Here is a 14,755-nt window from a genome sequence, read left to right as displayed (position 1 = left end):
AATAATAGCTTTCTTCTAATTAGGATTCATTTTTTCCCTTTGTGATTTAAGCTAGGAGAGGGTGCAGATATATGTGTTAGATATTTAAATAGTAGCTTTGTTTTATAAATTGTTTTAAACGTGTGGTATAATATTGACCTTTCATTTAAAAGTCACCCGTGGGTTCTCCTGAAAGTGCCCCTCACCTGTGCACCTTGCACTGTTTGCCGCGGTGCACTGCATGCTGAGGCCCAGCAGGGTTGGCTTGACTTGTGAGTTGGATATTGTGTGAATGCAGTTCTCATTTACAGGGACTCGGCTGGTGTCCTGTCCACTTAGATGATTTAATACATTTTTTAACAAAATAGGTTGATGGTGTTTTCATATCTTTGCTTTGATACCATTTTTGGTTAATGTTACAGGTTTAAAGTTTTTTTCACTTGATGGCTAGAGAACAAATTTTTCTTAAAAGAATATTGTTTTTTCTGACTTTTGTGTAGAACTGAGCCAGGATGTTGCCTCAAAAGGCCTTGGGTTGGTGTATGAATTGGGCAATGAACAAGATCAGCAGGAATTGGTTTCTACTCTTGTAGAAACACTGATGACTGGCAAAAGGTACAGTGAACTTGAAAACTTCAGATTTGAACATGCAGGGCAAGTTTTGTACATACCAAGAATATGCAATGAAAGAAGGAAAGTTCAGCTTTTGATTTTCCTGTTTATTAAGCCTTTTCTAAATTGCAAGTCATCAGCTGCTATGCTGTGGATAGCAGTTTAATTATCCAGTGTATACTGTTTAGAAAGTAAACTAAACTACTGTTTACAAACATGCCAATAAGTCAGGCTTTGAAAACTGAGTGATCTCGGGACAGGTAAAGCATTGGATTACAGAAGTACCATAATTATAATTGGCTAAATGGAAATGAAGACAGGAGAGAGGACTTGCATGTCCTGCACAGTCTGATCTGTGAAGAGAATCTATTTGTTCTTCCTAGACTTCATTTTACAAAATTCTCAGGCTAATGGGAAGAGCGAGTTGACTTTTACATCTTACTCACTGTAGATACTTAATAGGGAATTTGATTTTATCAGTTTACAGCTGAAATGTATACATTAGTTGAATGGCAGTATGAAATTTTGAAGCTCATGTAAATTCTTGCTGTTGTTTTTGTTTAGAGCTAAACATGAAGTTTCCGGAGAGACAGTGGTGTTTCAGGGAGGAAGCCTTGGCAAAACCCCTGACGGGTAAGTGCGCCAAATCCACCCATCATTGGAGACGCCTTCCATCCAGTGGAGAGAACACTCACCAAGTTGATTTCCAGCCTCGTGGGAAGTGTTGTGTGTTAGCGGGAGAAGCCCCTTCAAAGAAAAAACATAGGTTTTTAGATTCAGTTTCCTGGAAACCAGCCTGAGATGGAACTCTGTGTGCTGGAATTTGATTGAAGGGGACCCCGGGGTCCTCACCCGGGGAGTGAGGGGGCAGGCCACGGCCAGGAGCCAAGAAGGAGCTGAACTGCTGCCCACATTTACGAGGTCCTGACCCATCAAGGAGCCCAGGACTGGACTGGGAGGGTGATTCAAAAAAGTGCTTACCACTCTAGCTTAGAAAAGACGTAGGGAAGACGGAAGTTGTCTTCAGACGGCTCTGTCGGGATCCGCAGACTTTGTTGCACAGTGCACTGAAGGCTTACCGCTGCCTCGGCGGTGACGAGGGCTCCACCCGCATGTGCAGCCCAAGTGCCTTAGGCCCCTCACCAGCTGTTGCTGAGAACTGAATCAGGCAGCTTCCTATGTTCTCTGTACCCTGGTTCTCTGCCTCTGTGGTAAAGAGATAACTCAGGGTTGGAAATTTAGTGACAACGTAATTTAAAAAGTCCTCATGATATTGGGAGTGTACTTCTTGTTAGTCTGGAGGTAGAGAAATATATTACTGCGTACTTTTTGGTTCTTGTTTTCAAGCCAGGGCCTCTCTACTTACAAGGAGCTCTGTTCTCTGGCAAGTGACCTGAGTCAGCCAGATCTGGTGTATAAATTTATGAATCTAGCCAACCATCATGCAATGTGGAACTCTAGGAAGGTAAGTGGCTATTGCCAGACAATTTTTTTTCTTCCCTTCAAATCAAACCTGCCTCACTGGCAGATGGTGACAATTGATAATACAGTGTGTTTTGTACAAGTCTGTGGTGAGAGAGCTCTGTCCCACCCCAGAGCTGGTATAGTATTGATGCTGGACACTCTGTAAATCAGGCTGTCTTCAGGGACACGGCTAGGAGGGAAACTTTCGTGGTATTTCGTGTGTTGATGTTTTATTGGAGTGTGTGTGTCTGAGCCACTTCATCCTGTCACTGTGTTTTTAGGGTGCTGCTTTTGGTTTTAATGTAATTGCTACCAGAGCTGGAGAACAGCTGGCTCCTTTCCTGCCTCAGCTAGTTCCGCGTCTTTACCGTTACCAGTTTGATCCCAACCTTGGCATTCGACAGGCCATGACAAGTATTTGGAATGCACTGGTCACTGACAAGTCAATGGCAAGTATCTGTGAACCCTTGTCCCAGACTACAGGTGGGATGTAAACCCAGGCTTACCTTCCTTTCTCCTCTGTATACCTATTTGTTTAAACAAATAGACTTTCTTTCATCTTCTTGCTTTCTTCCTCCTTTCAAGGTACCAAAGATGCTCATGGCAACATTTACTGAAACCCCAAAACTGGAAGTAAAGCAGTGTCTGGTGGGTGGATGGTTAAGGGAATGGCAGTATATCCACACCAGTGGAAAACCGTGTGTCGATGGCTCTGGTGCAGCGGAGAACAGGAGGTAGATGAGGAAGCAGGCAGTTACCGTGCGTGGCTGCTTCTCACGTTCTGTCTCATTGTTAGTTACTGGGATTTCTCAGGACTGGCCTCCGAGTGCCTTCTTCTCTCTCCACTTTCTACTTTGAGATGAGCTCTCAGTTCCAGGACTTGTAAATGTCACCTTGATTGTGATGGTTCCCAGTCTTACTCTTCTGACCCAGGCACGACTTGTGTTCCTGACTTGTATTGATATATCTCGCAGCCTGCTTGACATTGTCACTTGGATGTCATTTCAAGATATGTTAGACATAACACGTTCAGAACAGGACTTAAGAAAAACAGCCTTCCCTTGGGACTTCCCCGGAGGTCCAGTGGGTAAGACACTGTGCCTCCACTGCAGGGGATGCGGGTTTGATCCCTGCTCTGGGAACCAGGACCCCACATGCCACGTGGCCATAAGCAAAAACCGTCACAGCCTTCCCTCTCCCTTCTTGTATGCTCATCCATTTACCCACGCTGCAGAACTGGGCGTCATCTTGGTTACTGTCTGTCTCGTCCTCACCCTCAGTTGAATCTAGTAGCAAATTCTGTTGATTCTTCTTCCAAGGTATTTCTTTCTTTCTATTTTTTTGTTTTGACTGCACAGGGTGGTTTGCAGGCTCTTAGCTCCCTGACCGGGAATTGAACCTGAGCCTGTGGCAGTGAAAGCACTGAGTCTTAACCACTGGACTGCCATGGAATTGCCTGCAAAGTATTTCTTGAATCTACTCTCTTTCCTAATTCTTCCCTGATGAATACGTTGTCATGTTTCTTTTCTATTTGCCCTCCTTCATTTACTAGCAGCAGTAAAAGTGATTTTTAAAAATGCAAATTGGATTGTGTTTTGGGTTGAAATCCTTTGGTGGCTTCCTAGATCATTGTATTTTTTATTGATTTATCTTTTAAAGCAGATAATATTTTAGCTGCTCTTTTTCCAAGGATGGGGGTAGGTCAGGGAGTGTTCCATGGTGGAAAACGTGGAAATATCATGGATTAAATAATACAGTTTCCTTCTGTTATTGATTATTAATGTATTATTATTTATTATTATTCCATTATGATCAAACACATTTTGTATGATTTCAATCCTTTTAAATGTTTTGAAACATTTTATGACCTTGCAAATAGTGACCCTGGAGAATGTTCCATGTGTACTTTAGAAGAATTTGCATTCTGCTATTATTGAAAAAAAAAAGTTCTATAAATGTCTGTTGGATCTAGGTAGTTGATCATGGTGTTGATCTCCTGTCTAGTTGTTCTGTTCTTTTCTTTTTTTCTGTTTTGTATTTCTTTACGAACTTTTAAAATTATTTTCAGTTGGAGGTTAATTACAAGATTGTATTGGTTTCTCCTGTCAGCAACATAAATCAGCCATAGGTATACATATGTTCCCTCCCTCTTGAAACTTCCTCCTACCTCCATCCCATCCCACCTCTCAAGGTTGTCAAGGAGCACTGAGTTGAGCTTCCTGTGTCATACGGCAAATCCTAGTTCAGTTAAGTAAACCCCATGACCCTTACTGGTGTCTTTCCATCCCTAAGCATGGTGCGGCCCATTCCTCTCTCTCCAGTCTGATGCTGGAAGGCACTGGGGGGTTTCACTTTGAGGGTTCAATGAGTTCTGTTTGCTCTAGGAGAGTACTTGGTACAAATGAGTCAGCCGAGATCTCGTAGGCTGAGTTCAGGGCCCGGGCGTAGGCTCTTGAGATGTGAGTGTCATCTCTCTGTGCATGGAAGGTAAAGCCACAGGTGTGGATGAGATCACTGTGGAGACCGTCTAGAGACATGGGCTTAGAAAGACATCAGTTTCTTTAATCTTAGATGAATTATTCCCTTCCTCTCTTGGTTTTCTTGCATGTCAGTGAGGATAACAAAACCTCTCTTACCTGTGAGAATAGAAGTGGAAAAGGCGTAAGTTTTGAAGTTCTGTTATTGTTGTTTAGTTGCTGAGTCCTGTCCGACTCTTGGCGACCCCACGGACTGCAGCATTCCAGGCTCCTCTCTCCTCTACTATCTTCCAGAGTTTGCTCAGATTTGTGTCCACTGAGTCGGTGATGCTATCTAACCATCTCATCCTCTGCTGTCTCCTCCTCTTTCTGCCTTCCCAGCATCAGGGTCTTTTATAATGAATCGGCTCTTCATATCAGCTGACCAAAGTATTGGAGCTTCAGCTTCAACACCACTTGTTCCAGTGAATATTCAGGGTTGATATCTTTCAGGATTGACTGGTTTGGTCTCCTTGCTGTCCAAGGGACTCTCAAGAATCTTCTCCAGCAGCACAATTTGAAAGCATCAATTCTTGGGTTGTTTGCCTTCTGTATGGTCCAACTCTCACATCTGTATATGACTACTGGAAAAACTATAGCTTTGACTATACCGACTGATGTTTGCAAAGTGGTATCTCTGCTTTTTAGTATGCTGTCTAGATTTGTCATAGTTTTCCTTTCAAGGAGCAGGTGTCTTTTAATTTCACGGCTGCAGTCACCATCCACAGTGACTCTGGAGCTCAAGAAAATAAAATCTGTCATTGCTTCTGCTTTTTCCCTCTTCTTTTTTGCCATGAAGTGAGGGGACTGGTTGCTATGATCTTAGTTTTTTGAATGTTGAGTTTCAAGCCAGCTTTTCACTCACCTCTTTCACCTTCATCAAGAGGCTCTTTAGTTCCTCTTCACTTTCTGCTGTTAGGGTGGTGTCACCTGCATATCTGAGGTTATTGGTATTTCTCCCGGCAGTCTTGATTCCAGCTTGTGATTCATCCAGCCCAGCATTTCACATGATGCACTCTGCACATAAGTTAAGTAAGCAGGGTGACGATATACAGCCTTGTCCAAGTATTCCATTCCCAGTTTTGAATCAGTCAGTCAAAGTGAATCTGCTGTCAGAGTGTTGTTATTATCAAATGGAGAAGTGTATAGCAAAGCTAAAAGGTTAAATTCATGTTCATTCTGAGCAATCAGATCCTTCTTCATGTGCCAGACACTGTGCAAGCTACCAGGGAGGCAAAGACAAGTGAGACGCTGTCCCTGCCCTTGAGGTCTCAGGGCAGGACCGTTACTGTGCCATCTGATATGATGCACTTAAGCAGGTGCCGTGGGCATATGGGGCGGGATAGATGATTCTTGTCTGTGAAGGTGGTGCCCGATTTGAATCTTGGACAAATAGAAGTTAACCAGGCAAGTAGGTGATAGAAGAGCTCGAGGTAATGTGTGCCAGGAAGTGGAGGTGAATGGAGGTGAGACAGGACATGAGACCGTGGGAGCCAGAGAGTCGCAGGAGGTCTTCATAGCCATCCTTGGGTGACTGGCCTTTATTATCACACACTGCGGAAAATAAGAGATCATGCTTGCATTTTAAGATGATCGGTTGGGCAGCTTTTAGCAACCAAAGTGGGGAGAGAGTTGTGGACTGAAAGGCCTAGAGAGACACTTAGGCTGTTACATATAGAAACACAGGGTGGTAGAGATGCATCATTTGATTATTGATGGACTTTGCATTTTTAATTTTATCCTTTTACTCTCATTAGGTGGATAAGTATTTGAAGGAAATTCTTCAAGATTTGGTAAAGAATCTAACCAGCAGTATGTGGCGAGTTCGAGAATCCAGGTATCAGTTTTGGAAATACAACTAGTCAAAACTGCATTTTTTTCCCCTTCAAATTTCCAAGTTTTATACCTTGTGCAAAAAGAATGAGTTAAAACCACTAGAAAGCCTGTTTCTGGTTGGGTTAGATCATTAAAAACATTTAAGCTATAGCCAGTGGTTTTCTTAGTTGTCTTAGTTTTTCTAAGTATGATTTATTGGGTTGGGCAAGGTTTGTTCAGATGTTTCCATGCCACCGTACCGAAAAACCTGAACGAACTTTTTGGCCAGCCTGATTAAAATAGAAGATCACTTGTTAAATTCGACCTCAGGGTACATTTATATAGTCTCATAACTTTGTCGGGTAGCATTTATTTATACATAAATAGTTGAGGCCTACTCAGTGTCTGCTGTGTGCTTGGTACTGCGTGCTAGGTTCTGGAAGTATAAAATGATGATGTGTCATCTGGAAGAGATTATATTATAGTTGTGGGACAGACATTTGATGGTTGAAAGGCCTTATGCCTGTGGTATATCTCAGGCATCAAGGAGAGAGTACTTATACCTATCTTGGAATAAAGGGGTTAAGACTACAGGTACAGCAGAAACCATATTCTTTTCTGATATGAATATTTTGTAGTAAAAGACAGCTTTTTTGATCATATACTTGAAACTAAATTGTTTATTTTCAGCTGCTTAGCTCTGAATGATTTATTAAGAGGAAGACCCCTAGATGACATCATTGATAAACTTCCAGAAATTTGGGAAACCCTCTTTAGAGTACAAGATGATATAAAGGTACTGTATAAATAAACCTGCATTTATTTGTAGGCTAGCATAAATTGGAATTGTTAAGATATGTATGTTACATATTTCAAAAGTCAGTATCCAGACTATTTTTTAGAAGACCAGAATTTTCTGAATTGTTCTCCAAATTTTCAGTCTTGATCTGTCTGTGAAGTGGTAAGGTTAGGTATCTTTAGGTCTAAATTTAATTACCCTTTTTTTTTTTTTTTTTTAATAAAGGGTAGCTACTGCTTGGTTTTCTTTCGGTAGAGATCTTGCGTTGTTATTGATGAAGGACAAATAATAGTTTAGAAATAATCCAATATAACTCTACTTTGATCAGTTTCATAAGTTGGATCAGTCATTCCCAAATAAAGTGTCCAGTTTTTCTCTGAATTTTGCTTTGGCAATCTAAATTTTAGATTTTTCAATCTAACAATTAAAATTACATGCTTCTCTTTTTTTACTTTATTCATCAGAGAGATTTTTTTCAGGTCTTTGAGAATCTTTACATATGTCTTCACACAGTTGCTTTTATAATCAATTTTAGTTTCTAAGCTGTTATACTTAATATCCATATTTTTGTATGGTCAAAATAGGTTGTATCTATTTTAAAATATAATAGTCCATCATGGTAATATGCTCCTTGATGGGCACAGAGCCTAGTGAAAAACTGTTTTTACTTGTTAATGTAAGTACGGTTTTTCATCAGTTTGTGTAGATTGGGAAGCAGTTTAAATGCACGTTTGGGGGTAGATGAGATGGAAACTGACTTGTATGATATCAGACTTCTCTTTTTTTTTTTAGGAATCTGTACGAAAAGCAGCAGAACTAGCTCTGAAAACTCTGAGCAAGGTGAAAACTCTTAGTCTTTTACTGGGGGTGAAGTGGGGCAGGATTCTATGTGACAATGAAAATAATAACAATTTTTTGTCATAAGTGACATTTCGTTGCATTGTAATTGACTTCATGTTACAGGCTACTGTTCTTAACAGTGAATGGGAAAGTGAAAGAAAGTGAAAGTCACTCAGTCGTGTCCTGACTCTTTGCAAACCCATGGACTATATAGTCCATGGAATTCTTCAGGCCAAAATACTGGTGTGGGTAGCCTTTCCTTTCTCCAAGGGATCTTCCCAACCCTGGGATCGAACCCAGGTCTCCCGCATTGCAGGCAAATTCTTTCCCAGCTGAGCCACTAGGGAAACCCAGTGAATGGGAAACTGGGTGCTATTACATTAGAATACAAGTATTAACAAAGTTTATCTCTGGGCTCTTTAAATGGTTGGCTCCTCTGGGCCTTTATATAAGATGTGACTTTCTCTTGACTCTGAAGCATACATTACATTTAGATCAAGCATCTGTTCTCTTCGTTATTGCTCTGTTGATGTGTTAACCTGCCTTTCACAGTTACGAGGTTGGCAGCGTTTTTGAAACTAGTTTCCCATTTGCATTTTGTTCTGTGGTGTATTGGGGCCTTCTCGTGTTCTAGCTGTATACGCTTTGCTGTAAGTCACATTATTCACTTCAGTTCAGTCGCTCAGTCGTGTCCGACTCTTTGCGACCCCATGAATCAGAGCACGCCAGGCCTCCCTGTCCATCACCAACTCCCAGAGTTCACTCAACCTCATGTCCATCAAGTCGGTGATGCCATCCAGCCATCTCACTCTCTGTTGTCCCCTTCTCCTCCTGCCCCCAATCCCTCCCAGCATCAGACTCCTTTCCATTGAGTCAGCTCATCACATGAGGTGGCCAAAGTATTGGAGTTTCAGCTTTAGCATCAGTCCTTCCAATGAACACCCAGGATTGATCTCCTTTAGAATGGACTGGTTGGATCTCCTTGCAGTCCAAGGGACTCTCAAGAGTCTTCTCCAGCACCACAGTTCAAAAGCATCAATTCTTTGGCGATCAGCTTTCTTCACAGTCCAACTCTCACATCCATACATGACCACATCACATTATTAGTACATTATTATTAGTCACATTATTAGTACGTAGTAAAACTGGATTTTAAACCCAGGTGTTTCTTCTTCCACATTTGTGTTCTTGACCTCTGTGCTACGCTGCCACCCAAAGTTATTGATGATCATCATGGTAACAATACCTTAAGCCTCTTCAGAGTGCTTAAATGGTTTCTCATTTCATCTTCAGCTGTTGCCTGTTTAACAAATTAGAAGACCAGAGCTTAGAAAGTAAAATGTGTTACCAGATTTTCTGTTTAGTTATTGGCAGCCCTCGGACTCAACCCCCGATCATGAGGTCTTTTTCTCTCTGTGGAATGGTAGAAAGTGTAGCATCACTTACTCTTTTCTGTGGCTGTAGGAAGTAGGAAGTATTTTGTCAGATGAACGCTTTATCGGATGAGAGGTCAGGTTCACTAATTTCTATGCTCTTTGTCTGTGAGGTCTGTGTGAAAATGTGTGACCCTGCCAAAGGAGCAGCTGGCCAGAGAACTATTGCTGTCCTCCTGCCCTGCCTTCTGGACAAAGGAATGATGAGTCCTGTGACAGAAGTTCGAGCCCTCAGGTTTGAATCAGCCGATGAGATGAATATACTGGATTTACTTAGTTCTTAGCCATCCAGTAGAAATTGGATTTCTTCAAAGGTTAAGATTCTGGAACATATGGAGAAGGGAGTTGAGGAGAATCCATTGGGGTGACCCAAGAGCATGTGTGAGAAGTAGCGAGTCAGAACATTTTTGCAGAGACATTCTCTTTGGAACCTTGATTCTGTCTAGCGTTCTGCCACTCTGCCTCAGCCTTGAGTGAAGTGTGTTCTTTTCTTGTCATTGGCCTCTGCCCCCAGCAGGCACATCTTCCTGGTATGTTATGGCTTTGTTTAGCAAGGTCTTGGGAAGCTTGCTTGTTGATTATACTACTTAGTAACACCAATTATTAGATTATTAGATTTAAAATAAGCTGTTTACTATCTGTGAAATATTCAAGAAACACGTATTTAGATATATATGGCTCTTCTAAGTTAAAAGTCAGTAGTGAAAGATTCTAGCTTTTTTTTAAACTAGAATACTATCTAGAAACTTCATGAATTCCATTTTTATTTCACTGTTTATATTAGATCAAATTAATAGTATCAACAGTGTTTTGTGGTAATCAAGTAGTTGGTTTGGGAAAGTTATTTTTAGAAGGATTCAGCTAGCAAATGCAGAGGAATGATAAAATGAGGAGGATACCACCATTTTGCTGCCCTCCGTAGGATGACCCAGGTAATGATCGTAAGTGGCTCTAAGTCCACTGGTGAAAGGCTAATGGGGAGAGGTACAGTGAATGGTTGGTTTGTGCTAACCAGACTTGAACCCTCTGATCACTCTTAAGAGCACAGAAAAAGATAAGCATCCTAATGTGATGGGCTGGGCTAGGACATGACAGACCACCTGTGAAAGATTCTTATTAAAAAAATTTTTGAACTAAACTTGATTTAGCCTGGAGATCTGTATAAGCTACAGAGGAACATGTTAAATGATACCATCAGAATATGATCAGTGAAGACAAATAAATTATAAGAAAAAAAGAGGAAGGAGGGCACTGTGAAAATTCAAGAAATGCAATAAATTGCAATGTGTGGATGGACTCTGTATTCAATTCTGTCAAACCAGTTGTTAAGGACATTTATGAAACAATCAGGGAAATTTGGATTTTAGATGATATGAAAAGAATTCTTAATATTTTTTAGGTGTGAAATGGTATTTTGATGATGATAAAGAGTCCTGCTCTCTTGGTGACACATACTGAAGTTAAGTTAGGGATTATGCTTCAGAATACTACGAATAATACTACGGCAGGGGTCAAAAGTATATGTATGGTCTGTATGTATGGTGGATGTATAAGTGAGACAGAATTGGCCAAAGGTTGTTAATTGTTGAACTGGGTGGAGAACATAATAGAATTTCATTTATGATCCTCTCTGCTTTCATGTATTTGTGAAATTTTCTTTAATCAAAAGTAGAAACAAAACCAATACAATATTGTAAAGTAATTAGCCTCCAATTAAAATAAATACATTTATATTAAAAAAAAAAAAAGTAGAAACAAAACCCAGAAAAACAACACAGAGCTAAGACCAGGCTCTGAACCCAAGGGAGTATGTTCCTTAATGCAGGAAACTGCAGGATAGCCTCATGATTAGACTTGTAGGGCTTCTTCCTTTTGTTAAAAGGACTCAAGAGTTGTGTTTTGTGTGTCTGTAGTATCAACACCCTGGTGAAGATCAGCAAAAGTGCAGGAGCCATGTTGAAGCCACATGCGCCGAAACTCATCCCAGCTCTGCTGGAGTCCCTGAGTGTATTGGAGCCCCAAGTTCTCAATTATTTGAGTCTCCGGGCTACAGACCAAGAAAAGGTGAGTTGACAGCACATGCGTATTGATGATTATTGTGAAGGGAGAGCCCTGTTAAGGTACTGAACAGGCCCTCCAGGATCCTTGGTCAAACTCCACGACTTAGATGATACTTTCAACACTCTCGAAACAACTTGACTCCTATAACCACATGTGGTGGTTTTTTTTTTAGTAGCAGAGTGGGCAGGGAGAGGACTCGTACACTATTATGTGAAGTGAATGTAAAATGACGCTTCTGTCCAAAAAAATATATCAGTGCATTGATTTAACAGAGTTTTTGGTACATGTTTGTTTATTTTTTAAGGGTTAAGTCTATACCCTCAGAGTCTTTTTCTATGAACCATTCTTGCCCTACAAATCAAGAGGATTTCTAGCTAGACTTTGGCATCGTTCAAAAGTAGTTTGCTTTTTAGGTATACTGTAGTTCCCTAGTCTCTTAATCAGAATGTGGGTTTTTTTTTTTTTTTTCCTTTAAATTACAGATGAAATACATTTCTTGTGAAAAATTAAAACAACACAGAAGTGTAGAAAGTACTCCCCCAGGAGTCCCCTCTTCTCTGGCAGCAGAGTGTCATTCCTGAGGAGTACACGCTGTCAGCAGTTCCCTGTGTCTTCTTTCAAGTTCTTTTGTAGTCATAGGCTACAAAATCAACAAACACATTAATTTAGAAATAGAATCAAGCTACAAATGTTGTTCTGCAACTTGATTTGTGTTTTTAACAAAATATCATGTGTGTATGTCAATCTGTTTCATTCTTTTTTAGAGCATGTGTAGTGTTCTATTGGAGAAGGAAATGGCAACCCACTCCAGTGTTCTTGCCTGGAGAATCCCGGGGACGGGGGAGCCTGGTGGGCTTCCGTCTATGGGGTCACACAGAGTCGGACATGACTGAAGTGACTTAGCAAGCAAGCAAGCAAGTGTTCTATAATGAGGTTATTTTGAACTTTTGTGCGGGAGATTTTATAATATCAAAAGTTATGAATGTTCTGTTTTCTTCCACATCTGTGCCAGCACTGAATAATATCAGTGTGATAAGAATCTCATTCTAATTTGCAGTTTCCTGTTATTAGTGTTGTCCATTGTCTTTTCATATTGTATTAGCCATCTGTATTTATTTTGTGAGTTGTGTTTATTTTGTGAGTTGTATTGTTTCTTTTCCATGTTTATTTTTCACTTGTTTATATTTTTGCATTTGCCTTTATTAGAACTGTCAAACTCCTGTCATGTGATTGTGAAAGCTTTCTCTCCGTTCAGTGTTTGGTTTTTAACTCACCTAAACTGTTCTCTTCTCACTCCCTTTGCCTCTGAGACTGCTGTTTCTTCTTCAGTCATTCTTCCCTCTTTCAGCAGTAATCTTGCCCTTTCCTGTGTTCCCACCTAATAGGTGTTGAGAATGAAGAGACGTAAATTATAGTTCAAACTTTGCAGCCGTAGGCAAGTCACTTCTGTATGCCTAATTTTTCTTGTTTATTATGTCTGGATAGTGTTAGCCTCTCCTGCTCCCTAGTTCTTGGACTAAAATACCATATGAGGGCCCTTCCCATAGTTAAAAGGAAAACATGTACAAAAATTAAAAATCATGCCTTAGATGGAAAATTATTTAATCTGTTTATTTACTGGATGGAGAACCTGAGGCTCTGGAAGCCTGGATAACTTGCTCAGAGCCATACTGGGGTGTTTTCTAGCTGTGGTTAATACTGAACTGTCGTCTGCATTTCTAACCTGTGATGAGATGTTGCCTCTACATATCTATGGTTGAATGCAGGACCGAAGAAGTTATTTAGACTTGTGTTTTAATTTGTTGTATCTATATATTCTTTTAAAAAATATTTCTTAATTTGGCAGCCTCACCCAGTGGGAGTCTGCGGAGGCTCTTCTTAATTGATCGACTGTCCTTGTATTTGTGTTCTCAGGCTGCGATGGATAGCGCCCGACTCAGTGCTGCCAAATCCTCTCCCATGATGGAAACAATCAACATGGTCAGTGCCTCCTATAATGAGAACATTTGTTGGCTTACTTTAGAGTATAATGTTCAAAGTCTTCAGGCTACAGGCATTGAATGAACTAGAGATTTAAGGGACGAATCAAGCAGCTGTTGTGACTCTAGTTTTTTCTTAAGAATTCTTTTTTCTTCTGTATTGCTAAAGGAACACATACTTTCCCCAATACTAGACTCCATTAGTCCAGATTTGTGTTAGGCAAGGAAACAATATATTAAAAGATTTCCCTGTAAATCTGTATCTATATATATTTTGGCCTGCCTGTCTAAAGAAAGGTTCAGGTATTTGTCTCCGCCTGAGCACTGTCTTGGGGACCTAGGAAGGTGTAAGCTGGAGGTGTTCAGAGAAGTAGACAGCAGAAAAGATAGGGAGAGAGAACTGAGCACCATTGATAGGTTGTTCAGTTAAAGGAAGGGGATTTGCAGAAAAGGGCTGCTTGGCACCAAGTTTCAAAGTTCCAGTGTTTGTGGAGTCATAGATTAAGAATCTCTAAGGTCACAAAAGCCGACTGTCCTGTGCCTGCCCTGGAGTGGTTAACTGAGAACTCATGAGCTACTGGAAGTTGTGGTGCTAGGCAGGTCACAAGATTAGACAAGAGAAGAAGAAATTTTTCTAGTGCTTACTGGGGAATTATTACCAAAATTTGGTCTAAAGATGTTATAATTTAGTTGGATGATGGGAGAAGAAAGCTTAAAGAAATAGAAATAGTTAGCAAACTTCTTATAGATATGTTCATCAGTAATAGAACGTAGTGGTTACACTTTCAAAAACAGTATCACAAATTCAGCCTAAGAAGTCAACTTTAATAAGATGACTTGGTAGGGCAGGCCTCCTGAAGAAGGTCAGTTTTAATCTGGATTGATAAAGAGGAAGTAGACCTAGAGAGATCCTTTCTTCTTGGGTGCTCATTATTTATCTTCTCCTTTATAAATTGGTGCTTTTTATTATTTTTTGTTTCTAATGTTGAACCATTGATAAATGGCTTTCTTGTGTGTAGTATAATGGTAGTTTTAACACTGAAATTAGAGCACAATCAAACCAGTAGCTTTTCAACTTCATGTCAAAACCAGTTGGGTGCATAGTTGACATGGGCAGTTTTTTTGGGGGGAGGGGCATGGCTAGTTCCCCGACCAGGGATCAAACCTGCTCCCTCTAACAGTGGAAGCTCAGAGTCTTCACCACTGGACCACCAGGGAAGTCCCGGGCAGTTTTTAATTGATGATGTGGTACTGACT

At 40.6% G+C, this 14,755-nt stretch overlaps 1 protein-coding gene across 3 annotated transcripts in view; it reads left to right on the top strand.

Moving 5' to 3' along the window:
- Positions 1 to 14,755, top strand: part of ECPAS (Ecm29 proteasome adaptor and scaffold) — a 111,009-nt gene that overhangs the window by 80,543 nt on the left and 15,711 nt on the right. For all 3 annotated transcript variants that reach the window (XM_055427579.2, XM_055427576.2, XM_055427577.2), the window contains 10 exons: positions 480 to 594; positions 1,156 to 1,224; positions 1,939 to 2,056; positions 2,337 to 2,504; positions 6,329 to 6,408; positions 7,077 to 7,182; positions 7,978 to 8,025; positions 9,572 to 9,693; positions 11,372 to 11,522; positions 13,434 to 13,499. In XM_055427579.2, the coding sequence (XP_055283554.1) occupies positions 480 to 594; positions 1,156 to 1,224; positions 1,939 to 2,056; positions 2,337 to 2,504; positions 6,329 to 6,408; positions 7,077 to 7,182; positions 7,978 to 8,025; positions 9,572 to 9,693; positions 11,372 to 11,522; positions 13,434 to 13,499 (1,043 nt within the window). The remainder of the gene's footprint in view (positions 1 to 479; positions 595 to 1,155; positions 1,225 to 1,938; positions 2,057 to 2,336; positions 2,505 to 6,328; positions 6,409 to 7,076; positions 7,183 to 7,977; positions 8,026 to 9,571; positions 9,694 to 11,371; positions 11,523 to 13,433; positions 13,500 to 14,755) is intronic.

This window comes from Moschus berezovskii, chromosome 7 (genome assembly GCF_049115385.1).
Source record: "Moschus berezovskii isolate FMDL1 chromosome 7, NW_MosBer_1.0, whole genome shotgun sequence".
NCBI classification, from domain to species: domain Eukaryota; kingdom Metazoa; phylum Chordata; class Mammalia; order Artiodactyla; family Moschidae; genus Moschus; species Moschus berezovskii.
Note: the sequence above shows the minus strand (reverse complement) of the source record. Positions and strands in the feature narration are given on the sequence as shown.